The sequence below is a fragment of the Aegilops tauschii genome, chromosome 1 (genome assembly GCF_002575655.3).
Source record: "Aegilops tauschii subsp. strangulata cultivar AL8/78 chromosome 1, Aet v6.0, whole genome shotgun sequence".
Lineage (NCBI taxonomy): Eukaryota > Viridiplantae > Streptophyta > Magnoliopsida > Poales > Poaceae > Aegilops > Aegilops tauschii.
This window is the reverse complement of record NC_053035.3, coordinates 267,328,499-267,351,099: the sequence shown is the minus strand read 5'-3', so window position 1 is coordinate 267,351,099 and position 22,601 is coordinate 267,328,499. Positions and strand designations below refer to the sequence as shown.

The following is a 22,601-nucleotide window of genomic DNA, read 5'->3' as shown; positions in this document are numbered from 1 at the left end:
CACCGTCGCCAAAACAATGAACTTCCTAAACACTAAGCTACTTTGGTCTAGAATTATCCACATGCGTGGATCCGGCAACCCCCCTCACCACCGATGACTAAGGTCGACGGTGGAGGGGAGCCGCCGGAGGACGGCGGCGAAGGACCTCCTGATGGGGCGGTGGCGAGATCGCCAGGAAAGAACGATATACGTCTAAAGGAAAAATACATCGAAAAACCGGAATCGAGTGGTCTGTACCCATTTGATTTAACAATAACATGTCTGAGTGATGTCAAAGAAATTAACGGTGTTAACAATGGTCAAGGTTGATAACCCTCGCAAAAATTGTAGTTTAAACTTTGAAGTATGAATGTTGAAACGATAGCAGTTAATTAGTACAGGCTTAACAATGCTGGCGCTAATAATTTGGGAAGAACCAGCCACGGCGAGCCCAGCCGACCGAGGGCAAACCTCGCCGGCCGTCGTCGGGGTAGATGGTCTCCTCGAGGCGCGCCCACTGGCTCTCCATGTTCACCACCCTGACGACCCCGTCAGGGTGGCCCTGCCTGTCCAAGAGGTAGACGCAGTTGACGCGGCACGCCGGGAAGTCTGACGGCGAGAGCGCGAACGCTTGGTTCCGGCCAAGGAACAGCGCGTGCCAGCCGAGGTCCTCCACCCGCACCAGCCGCACAGCACCGTCCCCGACTAATTCCACCCTGTGCACCTCGACCACGCGCGTGCTGCCGCCGCCGCCGGTGCTGCCCTCGTCGTCGACATCGGCGTCGCCCGCCCCCGCCCCCGCGCCAATGTCGTTGTCCGAGTTGTAGTCCGTCTCGTCACGCACCGACACGAGCAGCAGCTGGCCGTCGCACTCCACGAGGTGCGCGTCGAGGGCAACAGACCTGCCGCTTCCTGGGACCAGCTCGTCGTCGTCGGATCCACCGCCGCCGCCGTCGCCCTCGACGTGCTCGAGCGGGATGACGGCAGGGGGCGCGCCGCACTCAAGCTCGCAGATGACGCAGAGCTGATTCTTGAAGGCCACGTAGAACCGCCCCCTATAGTGCTCGACCCCGGCGTACCCGGCGGCGCTGAAAGCCAGGGGCGTCCAGGCTCCCGTGACGGAGCTGTAGTACGCGATGCGGTCGGCCGGGAAGCCGGCGGCCACCGCGGCCCACTCGGTGGCCCCGCCCGGATCGGCCGACAGCACGACGGTGGCGACGTCGTGCCACTTCTTGAAGAAGGCGATGGGAGGGAGCGGGATGCGCCGGCCGGTGACGGGGTTGACCAGCGTAATCGCCTTGGGGACGGCCGAGGGGTCGGAGAGCACGAGGTAGCCGTGGGAAGAGGAGAGGTACTCCAGCCCGGGAGGCACGGCGGCGGCGAACGGCACGAGGTGGCCGGCCTGGGAGAGCCAGAAGGACGACATGGCGGCGCCCTGGCCGGAGCGGTCGGTGCGGGAGCCGACGAGCCACGGCCGCGGGCGCCAGAACGCCGCCACGGCGGCCCACCTCTGGCAGACGGCCCGGAAGCGGACGCGGTCGGCGTCGGAGGGGAGCAGCGCGAAGATGGCGAGCACGAGGTCAGCGGGCAGCTCGGACCACTCCATGCGGGTACCGCCGCACGCCATGGAGGAACAGCTGCGCCGCCGAGGAGGAGAGCCCATGTACTATGTGTGTGTGACCCTTGATAAAAAAAATACGGAGAATATCCGGCGCGTTGCCTCTTTTCCTTTATATTTTTCTGCGAGTCGCGTTGCCAGGCACCGCAAAATCCCCGTCGGAGGGAGCCAAAGCGGCATTTCGACGGAAAGAATTTGGAGGAAATTAAAGGAAATGTGGTGGCGTGGAACGCATGGATGGATGCGTTTCGGGTCCGGTCAATGTGGGGAAGTTTCGTAGGTGATGGTGCACGTGTTTTCTCCGATGGCCTAGCCGCCCCCACGGCTTTTCCGAGTTTCTATATGCGATGGGGTTGTGGTGATGCACGTCCAGGCCGGCCTGGGTCATTGACGTTGCGCTGCGACGTGCGCGTGAGTTGGGTTGTTCGGTCTGGACTCTTACCGTCGTCAAAGTTCACCGTCTGTACTGGTGCGTGCTTTTTTTTTAAGAAAAGTATTATTGCATCCAATTCATTGAATAATACAAAGTTCTTAATTCGTACAAGCACACACTAAGACACACACAAAGAACCAGAAAAACAGAAGCACCCTAAAACTACCAGTAGTAACACACGAAAATCTCAGGAGCTTTGTGCCATTATTCCTGAACCTTGCGAGAAGACTCCTACAACACAAAAATCAGCAACCAGACCCAAGCAGGTCATAATCTTCAACCACTGCATAATCGCCGCCGAGTTGCTTCCCTTTTCTTCGCACCAGCGCCGAAAATACAAGGGCACACATGTGCATCCAACACGTTTACACCAGCCTCCACTGGTGTGTGTTTTAATCCGTGTATGTGTTTATTTATGTGATATATTAAACTACATCAATAATCCATTAAGTGTGTGTTTCCCTCCTCCTCTACAGGTGACCTCCAACAATTAGGGTTTCCGCCTATCTGCTGGGTGTTGACGCCGGTCCGCCCCGCGCTTCGACGGCCTTATGGGTCTTGGAGGCGCGACAGCTCGTCGCTGGCGGAAGGATTCCATTCTTTCTTTAGGTAGTCTTAGTGTTTATGGAAAGGCGGCAACATCTCAGAGTCAGAATAATATCTTCATCATTGTATGCCCACTCCAACAATGATTTTGGTGTCAATGAAGGGTGTGTGGAAGTGTGTCTTTGGCTGCTACTTGGATCTGTCGGCGCTTTTCCTTGGCATATCTATTTGTATCTGGTCGACATTTGCCTCCGGCGGATTCGTCTAGATTTGGCTAGGCATTGTGGTGCCTTAGAATTCTCCAAAATGCCAAAGAAAAGAGATAGCCCTATAGAAAGTTTTACAACTGACTCTACAATTCAAAGCATCATAGAAATATTTCTTACAAATTTCATGAAAAAATCATGGAAAAATAAATCATTTGCTTTAGGGCAATATCCTATATTGGAGCATCACTTAAGAAAGAGTCAAAGATGCTCCAATACTTATAGGAAATTGCTTTTATGATAGTGGATGCCTGGCTGCTAGGTGTACATGTATGGCGGAGAAACATTTAGATCAGAAAAACACAAAAAAGTTAAATATATTTTTAACAAGTATGGTTGAATTTTATACTCACATGTGGTTTCATGAAGAAATGAAGTTCTTGATATTGTGGATAGAAAAACAAAACCATGCTTACAAAACAAAACAAAAAGTATTTTTGAGGTCTGATTTTTTGCTCCCATGAACACAAAAGATGTCATTTTTTGCAAGACCTCGCGCGTGAGTAGACACACTCAACCATGGTTGTAGAAAAATGGAATTTTTGAATTTTTGCTACTTTTAGATTTTACTATCGAGTGCATGTGGACCTATGTTCACAGATTGACTTAGGAAACATTTGGTAGCTAGTAGGAAGCCCAACCAGACCCTCCGAGTGCAAAAATGGCGTATTAGTTGGCTGGGTTGCATCTGTTTTCTGGCCAGCTCGAAGTTTAAAGCACTCCCTGGCCAGGATGTGGGGGAACGGCCAAATTAGTCGTTTTTATGAGCCGGGCTCTAGCGACCATCGCATGCCTTTTGCTTGAACGCTTGAGTAAAAAGCGCGGGAGACGGACGTGAGGTCTCATAACTCCCCCCTCTCTCTCGCCCTCACCACCCCCATTCACACCACACACTCTCTCACTCTCACTGCCCCTTCGGTTTCTCTGATGGCCAGTTGATACGTCTCCAACATATCTATAATTTTTTATTGTTCCATGCTATTATATTATCTATTTTGGATGTTTTATATGCATTAATATGCTATTTTATATTACTTTTTGGGACTAACCTATTAACCTAGAGCCCAGTGCTAGTTTCCGTTTTTTCCTTGTTTTTGAGTTTTACAGAAAAGGAATATCAAACGGAGTCCAAACGAGCTGAAAACTTATGGTGATTTTTTATGGACCAGAAGAGACCCACGGAGCACCGGAGCTGGACCAGAGGAGTTCCGAGCAGACCACAAGTCTCAGGGGCACGCCCTACCCCCCTGGGCGTGCGCTGAGGACTTGTGGGCCCCTCGGGAACCCCCCTGACTTGTTTCCGACGCCAAAATACCTATAAATATAGAAACCTCCGAAAAGAAACCTAGATCAGAAGTTCCGCTGCCGTAAGCCTCTGTAGCCACGAAAAACCAATTGGGAGCCCGTTCCGGCACCCTGCCGGAGGGGGAAACCATCACCGGTGGACATCTTCATCATCTCGGCGGTCTCCATGATGAGGAGGGAGTAGTTCACCCTCGGGGCTGAGGGTATGTACCAGTAGCTATGTGTTTGATCTCTCTCTCTCTCTCTCTCTCTTGTGTTCTTGATTTGGCACGATCTTGATGTACCGCGAGCTTTGTTACTATAGTTGGATCATATGGTGTTTCTCCCCCCTCTACCTTCTTGTGATGAATCGAGTCTTGCTCGAGGTTTCGTTATGTTGGATTGAGTATTGGATTTGAGAACACTTGATGTATGTCTTGCGATGGGATATCTGTGGTGACAATGGGATGTTCTATTGATTCACTTGATATATGTTTCGGTACTCAACTCGCGGATTCCCGAGGTGACATTGGGGTAATCTATGCATAGGGGTTGATGCACGTTTTCATCCTACATTCTTCGATAGAAACTTTGGAGTGATTCTTTGTCACACGTTCAGGGATTGCCATACGATTTAATTATGTTATCATTGTTGAGAGACTTTGCGCTAATGAAAGTATAAACTCTAGGCCTTGTTTTCAAGCATTGCAATACTGTTTTCTCTCACTTTTGTTACTAGTTACCTTGCTGTTTTTATATTTTCAAATTACAAAAACCTATATCTACTATCCATTACTACACTTGTATCACAATCTCTTCGCCGAACTAGTGCACCTATACAATTTGCCATTGTATTGGGTGTGTTGGGGACACAAGAGACTCTTTGTTATTTTGTTGCAGGGTTGTTTGAGAGAGACCATCTTCATCCTACGCCTCCCACGGATTGATAAACTTTAGGTCATCCACTTGAGGGAAACTACTACTGTCCTACAAAACTCTGTGCTTGGAGGCCCAACACGAGTCTGTAAGAAGAAGGTTGCGTAGTAGACATCACCAGTACACAACGTTGTGTCCCCCCTCACATCCCCTCTGGCAACCCGAACCACGACCGATGGCTCATCGACGTCACTAGTAGAGAGGGCGTTGACCTGCTCATGGCTATCAAGTCCCCGCTTCTGTAGTAGGTCGTGGTCAGTGTTCATTGACCCACCCGTGAGTGTGGTTGCGGGAAGTTCAGCGGCGGGCGCGACATATCAGGCGTGCTTGGGGTGGGGATTTTACCCCCCCCCCCCCCCCGAATGTGAGGGTTTTCTCCCCTTGCTCCGGCCTAGTCCTATGCTACCCAGGCCGATACATCGACGACGGTGATTGGTTCCTTGGGTGCGGGCATGACACAGAGTGAGACATCGGTAGCGATGAGGATATTGCTACTAGGTCATGCATTGGCCGGGTCATCCTCATTGCCATTTTGGCGTACCTGCTAGGGTTGGATCCAACCGCAAGAACTCCACCCCTACCTCCAGCGGCAACTGCTCCAGCACAAGCGGTAAGTAAATTTCGGCCAATGCACATGCAATTTTTGGGTTGTTAGTTTTTTTACTAATATTTGATTTGAACCCTTTCAATTTGAATCCAATTGATTCAACTCGATTTGCATGAATTGATTTCATCCATGCTACGTGCTTACAATATGTTCAGTGCGCTAACCTGTGCAATGTGCATTGCCATGATCAATGCAGCTATCATGGCAATGCACATTGCACTGATCATGACAATTCCCATTACACATATTAGTTCTATGATCATGGGAATGCCCTTTTCTATAACCAATGCCATTGCATCAATGTGTCTTACTCTTGTCTTCTGAACTGACAAGGTGATAAAGACGAAGTGGGGTATAGCCGATTAGGAAGTCCATGTCGTCAATGGCGTGGAGGACGCCGATGACTATCATCTCAGAGAATAAGTAGCTGGCAACACTCGACGTGCTGGGAAGGATCGATGAGATGGCGAAGCCTATGCTCAAGGTTGGCTGCAAGCCCATAATTGGGCATGAGCCAGCAGATCAGGTGCCACACCGGTTCTATGTCATGATTGGAGACATTGAAGATATAAACATGCTCGTCACCCCAAGGCTTTCCAGTAGAAGATGAAGAGTTGAATATACATCATGCTTCCACATGTCATCAAGCTCTGAGCCAACAAGACCTACAACTACTGGGTCCAAGTCCAGGAGTTCAACGAGCAGATGGTGCATGGGAGGGGCTAGCAGTACTTCTCCTTGGAGCACAAGATCATGGCCGGCGACCTCCTCGATCTCAAATTGTCGAACCTCGGCCTTAAGGTTTAGATCTACAACGCGAAAACCTCCACCATCTATGGCTACAAATGCCACAAGCGTGTTTATGTAGGGCCCGCTAACATGGACCTGGCAATCTAGTAGTAAACTCCCCTCTAGGTTTGTGACCAGTATAGGGTAATGACTGTGTTAATATGTTGTTTTCTTATGCTACTTTAATCCGTTGTGTTCATATAAGCTATGCTCTCTGCTTGTGATGTCTATTACGCAACCTTCTTCTTGTAGACTCGTGTTGGGCCTCCATGTGCAGAGGTTTGTAGGACAGTAGCAATTTCCCCTCAAGTGGATGACCTAAGGTTTATCAATCCGTGGGAGGCATAGGATGAAGATGGTCTCTCTCAAACAACCCTGCAACCAAATAACAAAGAGTCTCTTGTGTCCCCAACACACCCAATACAATGGTAAATTGTATAGGTGCACTAGTTCGGCGAAGAGGTGATACAAGTGCAATACGGATGGTAGATATAGGTTTTTGTAATCTGAAAATATAAAAACAGCAAGGTAACTAATGATAAAAGTGAGCAAGAACGGTATTGCAATGCTTCGAAACAAGGCCTAGGGTTCATACTTTCACTAGTGCAAGTTCTCTCAACAATGATAACATAATTAGATCATATAACAATCCCTCAACGTGCAACAAAGAGTCACCAATAGCGGAGAACAAACGAAGAGATTATTGTAGGGTACGAAACCACCTCAAAGTTATTCTTTCTGATCGATCTATTGGGCTATTCCTATAAGTGTCACAAACAGCCCTAGAGTTCGTACTAAAATAACACCTTAAGATACACATCAACCAAAACCCTAATGTCACCTAGATACTCCAATGTCACCACAAGTATCCGCGGGTTTGATTATACGATATGCATCACACAATCTCAGATTCATCTATTCAAACCAACACAAGAACTTCAAAGAGTGCCCCAAAGTTCCTATCGGAGAGTCAAGACGAAAACGTGTGCCAACCCCTATGCATAAGTTCACAAGGTCACAGAACCCGCAAGTTGATCACCAAAACATACATCAAGTATATCACGTGAATATCCCATTGTCACCACAGATAAGCACATGCAAGACATACATCAAGTGTTCTCAAATCCTTAAAGACTCAATCCGATAAGATAACTTCAAAGGGAAAACTCAATCCATTACAACAAGATATAGGGGGGAGAAACACCATATGATTCAACTATAGTAATAAAGCTCGCGGTACATCAAGATCGTGCCAAATCAAGAACACGAAAGAGAGAGATCAAACACATAGCTACTGGTACATACCCTCAGCCCCGAGGGTGAACTACTCCCTCCTCGTCATGGAGAGTGCCGTGATGATGAAGATGGCCATCGGTGATGGTTTCCCCCTCCGGCAGGGTGCCGGAACGGGCTCCCGATTGGTTTTTCGTGGCTACAGAGGCTTGTGGCGGAGGAACTCCCGATCTAGGTTTCTTTACGGGGGTTTCTGTATTTATAAGAATTTTTGGCGTCGCTTTCAAGTAAGGGGGGTCCACGAGGAGCCGACAAGGTCGGAGGGCGCGCCCGGGGGGGGGGGGCCTCCACCCTAGTGGAGGCCTCGTGGCTCTTCTGGCCCAACTCTGTTGCTTCGGGGGCTTCTTCTAGTCCATAAAAAATCACCGTAAATTTTCAGCTCATTTGGACTCTCTTTGATATCCCTTTTCTGCGAAACTCAAAAACAAGGAAAAAATAGAAACTGGCACTGGGCTCTAGGTTAATTGGTTAGTCCCAAAAATCATATAAATAGCATATAAATGCATAAAACATCCAAGACAGATAATAAAATAACATGGAACAATAAAAAATTATAGATACGTTGGATACATATCAAGCATCCCCAAGCTTAATTCCTGCTTGTCCTCGAGTAGGTAAATGATAAAAACAGAATTTTTGATGTGGAATGCTACCTAACATATTCATCCATGTAATTTTCTTATTGTGGCATGAATGTTCAGATCCATAAGATTCAAAACAAAAGTTTAATATTGACATAAAAACAATAATACTTCAAGCATACCAATAAGGCAATTATGTCTTCTCAAAATAACATGGCCAAAGAAAGCTCATCCCTACAAAATCATATAGTCTGGCTATGCTCCATCTTCATCACACAAACTATTCAAATCATGTACAACCCCGATGACAAGCCAAGCAATTGTTTCATACTTTTGATGTTCTCAAACCTTTTCAACTTTCACGCAATACATGAGCGTGAGCCATGGATATAACACTATAGATGGAATAGAAGGTGGTGATTGTGGAGAAGACAAAAAGAGGGAGATAGTCTCACATCAACTAGGCATATCAATGGGCTATGGAGATGCCCATCAATAGATATCAATTTGAGTGAGTAGGGATTGCCATGCAACGGATGCACTAGAGCTATAAGTTTATGAAAGCTCAAAAACAAAACTAAGTGGGTGTGCATCCAACTTGGTTGCTCATGAAGACCTAGGGCATTTTGAGGAATCCCGTCATTGGAATATACAAGCCAAGTTCTATAATGTAAAATTCCCACTAGTATATGAAAGTGACAACATAGGAGACTCCCTATCATGAAGATCATGGTGCTACTTTGAAGCACAAGTCACTACTGCAGGATGCTGCTAACGCGACACTACGATCAGAGACCCTTTCATGAAACTGTGTGCGGATCATTAATCACAAACGGGGAAGTAAAAAAACCGTCAAAAAAGGTGCAAAACATTTGCAATGGAGGATGCATCAAACACGATTCAGCTTTTAGTTGCGTGTGCGATCCAGGGCATACGGTTCAGTCCAATGAACCGTTTGCGATGAGGCAGAATAAAAGAAATGGGCAGCCTGATGAAGGCGTGTGCGATGCACAGCATACGGTTTACTCGGATGAACTGTTTGTGATTAGGCAACAAAAAAGAAACAGTCAGCCAGATCAAGGTGTGTGCGATGTACAACATACAATTCACTCGGATGAACTGTTTGTGATTAGGCAACACAAAAGAAATGGTCAGCCAGATCAAGGTGTGTGCGATGTACGACATGCGGTTCACCCGGATGAACTGTTTGTGTTGAGACAAGAGAACAGAAATGGTTCAATATAACAAATACCATAAATATTGCAAGGTTCAAGTTCAAAGATTACAACGCCCAAATTCAAACATTGCAAGCTGCGTCATTTCTGAAAAGGGATCAGCCGCTGACATGTCATGTATGGGTTTGACACAATAACTTCCAATTCCTTTGCCATATGCTCTTCCAATACGAAGTTTGGCATTTTTGGAGGCACTTCCATTCCGCAGTACCAGCCGCCTCTGATAATCATACCATTGATCTTTCCTAATTAAATGCGTGTTCAACCTCAGTATTTGCTCTCGCAAGAAAGAACACGGCGAGTGTAATCTCCGGTGGGGTCCCTCGGTAGGAGTTCAAAGTAATATTTCAGAGATGCAGATCCAGGCATTCGATGTGATTGTTGTTATCAACATCTTCCACCAGGCCTAATATGCACTGCAAAAGAAGAGAACGTGTTAGTGCCTACATGTAGTTTTGAACAGTGCTACACGCCCATTTGGTTTGCAGGATTTGTAAAATGCACCAATGTGCCATCTTCGATCTGTCATGATTAACATGGGCATTAAGTTGATTACAATCTAGAAACATGTAGCCCCGGCATCGCCACTCCCTCCGATGGGGCACTTCGGCGACATCCTCATACACTGACGGCTTTGAGGACTCAGAGCGGCATCGAAGATGCGGGCGGAGAGAGAGGAATTGTGTGTGTGGTGAGTATGGGGTGTGCGGCCGCTCGGCGGTGCCATTAATATAGACCAGTGGGAGCGAGGCGGGCGGCGGTCCAAGGCTGTCTCGCTTCCCGGTGAGAATGACTGCTTAATCTCTAGTATGAATGAAATCTATGCTTAATTACTGAATTTTAGTTGCAAAAAATAGATGGTGATATTGATTTTTAGCTGCATATTTTGACAAATCGCAGTGTCTCTTGGCTTAGCGCCGAAGTCTGGCTTTAATTTGCATACCGTAATCTGAACCGTTTGCGTTGAAGAGATGCACAGATCCTGCGTTGAACAGCTTGTACGCTTCCCGGTGAGCCTGCGCACCAGACTGCGGTCGCACGCCTCCTGTTCAGTCAAGAAGCTATCCACACGACACCTCCTATAGCCATTAAAACCAAGACACGTGGCGTCACGTGAGTGGTTAACCGAACGCACACGGTTTGAATTATACAAACGTTTGAGATATTAAAGTGGCAGCTATTTTTTAAATGCCTTTGTTGGCTGTCATTATTCGAATGCGCCTTCTCTCAAAATGGACACGAAAAATACCACAGCATGTCGGGTGCCCTTCCATGATAGCATGCCAAGTTTCATGAATTTCAGACGAGTTTTGGATTTACTAGAATTTAAAAACCAGGCATCTCAATGTTTTGCCGGCAATCAACGGTGCCCTGGTGTTTGAATTTCATTCCCATTTCTTGCATGGGACCTAAGCATGCACCCAAGGACACAGATATGATTTTTCAACCAATTTATATGCATTGGAGCATGCGCATGTAGTTCAAATTTGAATTATGCACATAAATGCATTGAAAACTCAGTTAATGCATAAAAATGTCCAAACGAACCTCGAAAAATCACAAAAATTCACACAACACTCCTGTTGTTCTATGTTGACACGAGAAAAAAACTTGGAAGCAATAAGAGGCAATGGATATCGTTTCGTCCCCAAAGGTGGGACGTTCCCTACCGAAAACCATCATGCTTGTTGTGAGAAGCTCCGGTTTGTGAGAAGCATATACCCAAACCTGCCCCAAAATGGGGCAAAATTTGTACCACGGCATGTTGATGCCGCTCCATGATAGCATGCCAAGTTTCATGAATTTCAGACGACTTTTGGATTTACTAGAATTTAAAAACCAGGCATCTCACTGTTTTGCCGGCAATCAACGGTGTCATGGTGTTTGAAATTCATTCCCATTTCTTGCATGGGACCTAAGCATGCACCCAAGGACACAGATTTGATTTTTCAACGAATTATATATGCACCGGAGCATGCGCATGTAGTTCAAATTTGAATTATGCACATAAATGCATTGAAAACTCACTTATTGCATAAAAATGTCCAAACGAACCCCGAAAAATCACAAAAATTCACACAACACTCCTGTTGTTCTATGTTGACACGAGAAAAAAACTTGAAAGCAATAAGAGGCAATGGATATTGTTTCGTCCCCAAAGGTGGGACGTTCCCTACCGAAAACCATCATGCTTGTTGTGAGAAGCTCCGGTTTGTGAGAAGCATATACCCAAACCTGCCTCAAATGGGACAAAATTTGTACCACGGCATGTTGATGCCGCTCCATGATAGCATGCCAAGTTTCATGAATTTCAGACGACTTTTGGATTTACTATAATTTAAAAACCAGGCATCTCACTGTTTTGCCAGCAATCAACGGTGCCATGGTGTTTGAAATTCATTCCCATTTCTTGCATGGGACCTAAGCATGCACCCAAGGACAAAGATTTGATTTTTCAATGAATTTATATGCATTGGAGCATGCACATGTAGTTAAAATTTGAATTATGCACATAAATGGATTGAAAACTCACTTAATGCATAAAATGTCCAAACGAACCCCCAAAAATCACAAAAATTCACACAACACTCCTATTGTTCTATGTTGACACGAGAAAAACACTTGAAAGCAATAAGAGGCAATGGATATCTTTTCTTCCCCAAAGGTGGGACGTTCCCTACCGAAAACCATCATGCTTGTTGTGAGAAGCTCCGGTTTGTGAGAAGCATATACCCAAACTTGCCCCAAATGGGACAAAATTTGTACCACAGCATGTTGATGCCGCTCCATGATAGCATGCCAAGTTTCATGAATTTCAGACGACTTTTGGATTTACTTGAATTTAAAAACTAGGCATCTCACTGTTTTGCCGGCAATCAACGGTGCCATGGTGTTTGAAATTCATTCCCATTTCTTGCATGGGACCTAAGCATGCACCCAAGGACAAAGATTTGATTTTTCAACGAATTTATATGCACTGGAGCATGTGCATGTAGTTCAAATTTGAATTATGCACATAAATGCATTGAAAACTCACTTAATGCATAAAAATGTCCAAACAAACCCTGAATAATTCCAATTCTTTTATGATCACTGCAGATAAAAGGTCTAGCAATTCAAACACCATCCATAGCCGCTGTGACCCCATTATGTAATTCAAATCAAGACCAAAAATCAAGTAGATCCCACACAGTTTATTATAACCAACCGTGTGAGATGCAGCACAAAATATCTTCGGACCGTGTCTGAATAAGGGACCGTGTCTGATGACACTTTGCGCGCCAGTTTTTTGGCTGAAGCGATTCCAAATTTTCGGCTTCCGCGGAAATATCTACCTCCCCGCCCCCTTCCCCTTACCAGAAGCCACATTTCCCCTGTTTCCGCCTTCCTTTCCAAGTTGAAACCTTCACTCCTTGCTTGTAGCGCCGCCGCCTCCTCGTCGGCGACCCTCCTTCATGCTGCTCGGCCTCGCCTATCCAGGTAGGTAATCCACACCCGACCCCCATCCTCCTCCTTCCACATCCCACATGCCCCGACCGCCGGTGCGAGCGTGACACCTTCCACCCAAATCACCGACCCCTCCACCAAATAAGCGCCGTCCTAAGCCATGGTGCACGCAGTATAGCCAGGACCTCAAGGAGCATTTGGCAGCGGAGAAGCAAATCGTGGCCGCACGCGCGGATGAGGTCGCGATGGCTGCCATTCGTGCCGACCCCCCAGATATTGGAGGAGCACTTTGCCGTTGAGGCCACCGTTGACGCCTCGCGCGCCGATGCCGCGATGCGGTTGGCTGCTTTAAACGACAGTTCATGGCGTTTTCTCGAGGCCACCGTCGGTGCCTTCGACGAAGACTACGAGGTGTTTTCTCAGCGTGCATGTGCTTACCTCATCTCGAGAGCCAGCAGGTTGGTGCCCGGAGTGGCTCAGGCAACTCACCACTACAACGAGGGCACCCACGATGCGGAGGCCTCGCCCTCTTCCATGTCCAAGGAGCCAATCGTCATCGATATCTCTGACAATGAGGAGTAGCTTGTCTTATTAGCTCACTATAAGGACCCATGTTCAGTTTGCTAGCTACTGCCTTTCCTTAACAAATTCTAGTGAATTGTGCTATCTACTTTTACCATGCAATCTTCTGCTATAGTGTATATGTTCTATATGTCGTGCAATGTGGTGTTCAATTAACTGCTTGGTTCAATTCTGCAAATGTGATGTTCAATTCTTCAGGGTGCAATATTTCCAAGTTGTTAAGCATGCTTGGTGTTGGTTAACTGTCTGATCTTCTATTAGGAGTATGTTATATTGTTCAATTGGTGTTTACTTAACTGCTTGGTTCATTTGTCGTGGCTTGGTTCACTTGTTGTGGTGTTTAGTTAACTGCTTGGTTCTATTCTGCAATGCGATGTTCAATTGTTGTGGCTGCATTCTGTTATTGTTGTTGGGGAACATAGTAATTTCAAAAAAATTCCTACACACACGCAGGATCATGGTGATGCATAGCAATGAGAGGGGAGAGTGTGTCCACGTACCCTCGTAGACCGAAAGCAGAAGCGTTAGAACAATGCGGTTGATGTAGTCGTACGTCTTCACGATCCGACCGATCCAAGTACCGAACGTATGGCACCTCCGAGTTCAGCACACGTTCAACTCGATGACGTCCCGCGAGCTCCGATCCAGCAGAGCTTCACCGGAGAGTTTCGTCAGCACGACGGCGTGATGACGGTGATGATGATGCTACCGATGCAGGGCTTCACCTAAGCACCGCTACGATATGATCGAGGTGGATTATGGTGGAGGGGGGCACCGCACACGGCTGGGAGAGATCAACAGATCAACTTGTGTCTAGAGGTGCCCCTGCCCCAGTATATAAAGGAGCAAGGGGGGAGGCCGGCCGGCCCTTGCAGGGCGCGCCAGGAGGAGTCCTCCTCCTCCTAGTAGGAGTAGGAATCCCCTCTTTCCTACTCCTACTAGGAGGGGAAAGGAAGGGGGAGAGGGAGAAGGAAAGGGGGGCGCCGCCCCCCTCTCCTAGTCCAATTCGGACCAGAGGGGGAGGGGCGCGCGGCCTGCCCTAGGCCAGCCCTCTCTCTCTCCACTAAGGCCCATAAGGCCCACTATTTCTCCCGGGGGGTTCCGGTAACCCTCCGGCACTCTAGTTTTCTCCGAAACCACCGGGAACACTTCCGGTGTCCGAATATAGTCGTCCAATATATCGATCTTTACGTCTCGACCATTTCGAGACTCCTCGTCATGTCCGTGATCATATTCGGGACTCCGAACTACCTTCGGTACATCAAAACACAAAAACTCATAATACCGATCGTCACCGAACTTTAAGCGTGCGGACCCTACGGGTTCGAGAACTATGTAGACATGACCGAGACACGTCTCCGGTCAATAACCAATAGTGGAACCTGGATGCTCATATTGGCTCCCACATATTCTACGAAGATCTTTATCGGTCAAACCACATAACAACATACGTTGTTCCCTTTGTCATCGGTATGTTACTTGCCCGAGATTTGATTGCCGGTATCTCAATACCTAGTTCAATCTCGTTACCGGCAAGTCTCTTTACTCGTTCCGTAATACATCATCCCACAACTAACTCATTAGTTACAATGCTTGCAAGGCTTATAGTGATGTGTATTATCGAGTGGGCCCAGAGACACCTCTCCGACAATTGGAGTGACAAATCCTAATCTCGATATATGCCAACTCAACAAGTACCTTCGGAGACACCTGTAGAGCACCTTTATAATCACCCAGTTACGTTGTGATGTTTGGTAGCACACAAAGTGTTCCTCCGATATTCGGGAGTTGCATAATCTCATAGTCATAGGAACATGTATAAGTCATGAAGAAAGCAATAGCAACATACTAAATGATCACGTGCTAAGCTAATGGAATGGGTCAAGTCAATCACATCATTCTCCTAATGATGTGATCCCGTTTGTCAAATGATAACTCATGTCTATGGTTAGGAAACATAACCATCTTTGATCAACGAGCTAGTCTAGTAGAGGCATACTAGTGACACTCTGTTTGTCTATGTATTCACACATGTACTAAGTTTCCGGTTAATACAATTATAGCATGAATAATAAACATTTATCATGATATAAGGAAATAAATAATAACTTTATTATTGCCTCTAGGGCATATTTCCTTCAGTCTCCCACTTGCACTAGAGTCAATAATCTAGATTACATAGTAATGATTCTAACACCCATGGAGTCTTGGTGCTGATCATGTTGTGCTCGTGAGAGAGGCTTAGTCAACGGGTCTGCAACATTCAGATCCATATGTATCTTGCAAATCTCTATGTCCCCACGCTGGACTTGATCGCGGATGGAATTGAAGCGTCTCTTGATGTGCTTGGTTCTCTTGTGAAATCTGGATTCCTTTGCCAAGGCAATTGCACCAGTATTGTCACAAAAGATTTTCATTGAACCCGATGCACTAGGTATGACACCTAGATCGGATATGAACTCCTTCATCCAGACTCCTTCATTTGCCGCTTCCGAAGCAGCAATGTACTCCGCTTCACACGTAGATCTCGCCACGACGCTTTGTTTAGAACTGCTCCAACTGACAGCTCCACCGTTCAATATAAACACGTATCCGGTTTGCGATTTAGAATCGTCCGGATTAGTGTCAAAGCTTGCATCGACTTAACCATTTACAACGAGCTCTTTGTCACCTCCATAAACAAGAAACATATCCTTAGTCCTTTTCAGGTATTTCAGGATGTTCTTGACCGATGTCCAGTGATCCACTCCTGGATTACTTTGGTACCTCCCTGCTAAACTAATAGCAAGGCACACATCAGGTCTGGTACACAACATTGCATACATGATAGAGCCTATGGCTGAAGCATAGGGAACATCTTTCATTCTCTCTCTATCTTCTGCAGTGGTCGGGCATTGAGTCTTACTCAACTTCACACCTTGTAATACAGGCAAGAACCCTTTTGCCTGATCCATTTTGAACTTCTTCAAAACTTTGTCAAGGTATGTGCTTTGTGAAAGTCCAATTAACTGTCTTGATCTATCTCTATAGATCTTGATGCCTAATATGTAAGCAGCTTCACCGAGGTCTTTCATTGAAAAACTCTTATTCAAGTATCCTTTTATGCTATCCAGAAATTCTACATCATTTCCAATCAACAATATGTCATCCACATATAATATTAGAAATGCTACAGAGCTCCCACTCACTTTCTTGTAAATACAGGCTTCTCCAAAAGTCTGTATAAAACCATATGCTTTGATCACACTATCAAAACGTTTATTCCAACTCCGAGAGGCTTGCACCAGTCCATAAATTGATCGATGGAGCTTGCACACTTTGTTAGCACCCTTTGGATCGATAAAACCTCCAGGTTGCATCATATACAACTCTTCTTCCAGAAATCCATTCAGGAATGCAGTCTTTACATCCATTTGCCAAATTTCATAATCATAAAACGCGACAATAGCTAACATGATTCGGACGGACTTAAGCATCGCTACGGGTGAGAAGGTCTCGTCGTAGTCAACTCCTTGAACTTGTCAAAAACCTTTCGCCACAAGTCGAGCTTTGTAGACAGTAACATTACCATCAGCATCTGTCTTCTTCTTGAAAATCCATTTATTCTCGATGGCTTGCCGATCATCGGGCAAGTCAACCAAAGTCCACACTTTGTTCTCATACATGGATCCCATCTCAGATTTCATGGCCTCAAGCCATTTTGCGGAATCTGGGCTCATCATTGCTTCCTCATAGTTCGTAGGTTCGTCATGGTCTAGTAACATGACCTCCAGAATAGGATTACCGTACCACTCTGGTGCGGATCTTACTCTGGTTGACCTACGAGGTTCGGTAGTAACTTGATCTGAAGTTTCATGATCATCATCATTAGCTTCCTCACTAATTGGTGTAGGTATCACATGAACCGGTTTCTGTGATAAACTATTTTCCAATAGGGAGCAGGTACAATTACCTCATCAAGTTCTACTTTCCTCCCACTCACTTCTTTCGAGAGAAACTCTTTCTCTAGAAAGGATCCATTCTTAGCAACGAAAGTCTTGCCTTCGGATCTGTGATAGAAGGTGTACCCAACTGTCTCTTTTGGGTATCCTATGAAGACACATTTCTCCGATTTGGGTTTAAGCTTATCAGGTTGAAGCTTTTTCACATAAGCATCGCAGCCCCAAACTTTAAGAAACGACAACTTTGGTTTCCTGCCAAACCACAGTTCATAAGGAGTCGTCTCAACGGATTTAGATGGTGCCCTATTTAACGTGAATGCAGCCGTCTCTAAAGCATAACCCCAAAACGATAGCGGTAAATCAGTAAGAGACATCATAGATCGCACCATATCTAGTAAAGTACGATTACGATGTTCGGACACACCATTACGCTGTGGTGTTCCGGGTGGCGTGAGTTGCGAAACTATTCCGCATTGTTTCAAATGAAGACTAAACTCGTAACCAAATATTCTCCTCCACGATCAGATCGTAGAAACTTTATTTTCTTGTTACGATGATTTTCCACTTCACTATGAAATTCTTTGAACTTTTCAAATGTTTCAGACTTATGTTTCATCAAGTAGATATACCCATATCTGCTCAAATCATCTGTGAAGGTGAGAAAATAACGATATCCGCCGCGAGCCTCAACATTCATCGGACCACATACATCAGTATGTATGATCTCCAACAAATCTGTTGCTCGTTCCATTCTTCCGGAGAATGGTGCTTTAGTCATCTTGCCCATGAGGCATGGTTCGCAAGTACCAAGTGATTCATAATCAAGTGATTCCAAAAGTCCATCAGAATGGAGTTTCTTCATGCGCTTTACACCAATATGACCCAAACGGCAGTGCCACAAATAAGTTGCACTATCATTATCAACTCTGCATCTTTTAGCTTCAATACTATGAATATGTGTATCTCCACTATCGAGATTCAAAAAGAATAGACCACTCTTTAAGGGTGCATGACCATAAAAGATATTACTCATATAATAGAACAACCATTATTCTCTGATTTAAATGAATAACCTTCTCGCATCAAACAAGATCCAGATATAATGTTCATGCTCAACGCTGGCACCAAATAACAATTATTCAGGTCTAAAACTAATCCCGAAGGTAGATGTAGAGGTAGCGTGCCGACCGCGATCACATCGACTTTGGAACCATTTCCCACGCGCATCGTCACCTTGTCCTTTGCCAATCTTCGCTTAATCCGTAGTCCCTGTTCCGAGTTGCAAATATTAGTAATAGAACCAGTATCAAATACACAGGCACTACTGCGAGAATTAGTAAGGTACACATCAATAACATGTATATCACATATACCTTTGTTCACCTTGCCATCCTTCTTATCCGCCAAATACTTGGGGCAGTTCCGCTTCCAGTGACAAGTCTGTTTGTAGTAGAAGCACTCAGTCTCAGGCTTAGGTCCAGACTTGGGTTTCTTCTCCTGAACATCAACTTGTTTGCCGTTCTGCTTGAAGTTCCCTTTCTTCTTTCCTTTGCCCTTTTTCTTGAAACTGGTGGTCTTGTTGACCATCAACACTTGATGCTCTTTCTTGATTTCTACCTTCGCAACCTTTAGCATTGCGAAGAGCTTGGGAATCGTCTTATCCATCCCTTGCATGTTATAGTTCATCACGAAGCTCTTGTAGCTTGGTGGCACTGATTGAAGAATTCTGTCAATAACACTATCATTCAGAAGATTAACTCCCAGTTGAATCAAGTGATTGTTATACCCAGATATTCTGAGTATATGCTCACTGACAGAACTATTCTCCTCCATCTTGCAGCTGTAGAACTTATTGGAGACTTCATATCTCTCAATCCGGGCATTTGCTTGAAAAATTAACTTCAACTCCTGGAACATCTCATATGCTCCATGACGTTCGAAACGTCGTTGAAGTCCCGGTTCTAAGCCGTAAAGCATGGCGCACTGAACTATCGAGTAGTCATCAGCTTTGCTCTACCAGACGTTCATAACATCTGGTGCTTCCAGGACGTAATTTCTGTGCAGCAATGAGGATAATCCTCAAGTTACGGACCCAGTCCGTGTAATTGCTACCATCATCTTTCAACTTTTCTTTCTCAAGGAACGCATTAAAATTCAACGGAACAACAGCACGGGCCATCTATCTACAACAACATAGACATGCAAGATACTATCAGGTACTAAGTTCATGATAAATTAAAGTTCAGTTAATCAAATTATTAAAGAACTCCCACTTAGATAGACATCCCTATAATCATCTAAGTGATCACGTGATCCATATCAACTAAACCATGTCCGATCATCACGTGAGATGGAGTAGTTTTCAATAGTGAACATCACTATGTTGATCATATCTACTATATGATTCACGTTCGACCTTTCGGTCTCAGTGTTCCGAGGCCATATCTGCATATGCTAGGCTCGTCAAGTTTAACCCGAGTATTCTGCATGTGCAAAACTGGCTTGCACCCGTTGTATGTGAACGTAGAGCTTATCACACCCGATCATCACGTGGTGTCTCGGCACGACGAACTTTCGCAACGGTGCATACTCAGGGAGAACACTTGTACCTTGAAATTTAGTGAGAGATCATCTTATAATGCTACCGTTGATCTAAGCAAAATAAGATGCATAAAAGATAAACATCACATGCAATCAATATAAGTGATATGATATGGCCATCATCATCTTGTGCTTGTGATCTCCATCTCCGAAGCACCGTCATGATCACCGTCGTCACCGGCGCGACACCTTGATCTCCATCATAGCATCGTTGTCGTCTTGCCAACTATTGCTTCTACGACTATCGCTACCGCTTAGTGATAAAGTAAAGCAATTACAGGGCGATTGTATTGCATACAATAAAGCAACAACCATATGGCTCTTGCCAGTTGCCAATAACTCGGTTACAAAACATGATCATCTCATACAATAAAATTTAGCATCATGTCTTGACCATATCACATCACAACATGCCCTGCAAAAACAAGTTAGACGTCCTCTACTTTGTTGTTGCAAGTTTTACGTGGCTGCTACGGGCTGAGCAAGAACCGTTCTTACCTACGTATCAAAACCACAACGATAGTTTGTCAAGTTAGTGCTGTTTTAACCTTCTCAAGGACCGGGCGTAGCCACACTCGGTTCAACTAAAGTTGGAGAAATTGACACCCGCCAGCCAACTGTGTGCAAAGCACGTCAGTAGAATCAGTCTCGCGTAAGCGTACGCGTAATGTCGGTCCAGGCCGCTTCATCCAACAATACCGCCGAACCAAAGTGTGACATGCTGGTAAGCAGTATGACTTGTATCGACCACAACTCACTTGTGTTCTACTCATGCATATAACATCTACGCATAAACCTGGCTCGGATGCCACTATTAGGGAACGTAGTAATTTCAAAAAAATTCCTACGCACACGCAGGATCATGGTGATGCATAGCAACGCGAGGGGAGAGTGTGTCCACGTACCCTCGTAGACCAAAAGCGGAAGTGTTAGAACAACGCGGTTGATGTAGTCGTACGTCTTCACGATCCGACCGATCCAAGTACCGAACGTACAGCACCTCCGAGTTCAGCACACGTTCAACTCGATGACGTCCCGCGAGCTCCGATCCAGCAGAGCTTCGTCGGAGAGTTTCGTCAGCTTGATGGCGTGATGACGGTGATGATGATGCTACCGATGCAGGGCTTCGCCTAAGCACCGCTACGATATGATCGAGGTGGATTATGGTGGAGGGGGGCACCGCACACGGCTGGGAGAGATCAACAGATCAACTTGTGTCTAGAGGTGCCCCTGCCCCCGTATATAAAGGAGCAAGGGGGACGCCGGCCGGCCCTTGCAGGGCGTGCCAGGAGGAGGAGTCCTCCTCCTAGTAGGAGTAGGACTCCCCTCTTTCCTACTCCTACTAGGAGGGGGAAAGGAAGGGGGAGAGGGAGAAGGAAAGGGGGGCGCCGCCCCCTCTCCTAGTCCAATTCGGACCAGAGGGGGAGGGGCGCGCGGCCTGCCCTAGGCCAGCCCTGTGTCTCTCCACTAAGGCCCATAAGGCCCACTATTTCTCCCGGGGGGTTCCGGTAACCCTCCGGCACTCTGGTTTTCTACGAAACCACCCGGAACACTTCCGGTGTCCGAATATAGTCGTCCAATATATGGATCTTTACGTCTCGACCATTTCGAGACTCCTCGTCATGTCCGTGATCATATCCGGGACTCCTAACTACCTTCGGTACATCAAAACACAAAAACTCATAATACCGATCGTCACCGAACTTTAAGCGTGCGGACCCTACGGGTTCGAGAACTATGTAGACATGACCGAGACACGTCTCTGATCAATAACCAATAGCGGAACCTGGATGCTCATATTGGCTCCCACATATTCTACGAAGATCTTTATCGGTCAAACCGCATAACAACATATGTTGTTCCCTTTGTCATCGGTATGTTACTTGCCCGAGATTTGATCGTTGGTATCTCAATACCTAGTTCAATCTTGTTACCGGCAAGTCTCTTTACTCGTTTCGTAATACATCATCCCGCAACTAACTCATTAGTTACAATGCTTGCAAGGCTTATAGTGATGTGTATTACCGAGTGGGCCCAGAGATACCTCTCCGATAATTGGAGTGACAAATCCTAATCTCGATATATGCCACCTCAACAAGTACCTTCGGAGACACCTGTAGAGCACCTTTATAATCACCCAGTTACGTTGTGACATTTGGTAGCACACAAAGTGTTCCTCCGGTATTCTGGAGTTGCATAATCTCATAGTCATAGGAACATGTATAAGTCATGAAGAAAGCAATAGCAACATACTAAACGATCAAGTGCTAAGCTAACAGAATGGGTCAAGTCAATCACATCATTCTCCTAATGATGTGATCCCGTTTATCAAATGAAAACTCATGTCTATGGTTAGGAAACATAACCATCTTTGATCAACGAGCTAGTCTAGTAGAGGCATACTAGTGACACTCTGTTTGTCTATGTATTCACACATGTACTAAGTTTCCGGTTAATACAATT

At 45.9% G+C, this 22,601-nt stretch overlaps 1 protein-coding gene across 1 annotated transcript; it reads right to left on the bottom strand.

Moving 5' to 3' along the window:
* Positions 1-245: 245 nt before the first annotated feature.
* On the bottom strand, positions 246-1,794 carry LOC109734420 (uncharacterized). Its single transcript, XM_020293630.4, has one exon. It carries the CDS (start codon positions 1,640-1,642, stop codon positions 398-400), a length of 1,245 nt encoding a protein of 414 aa, XP_020149219.1. The 5' UTR covers positions 1,643-1,794; the 3' UTR covers positions 246-397.
* Between the last annotated feature and the right edge of the window lie 20,807 nt (positions 1,795-22,601).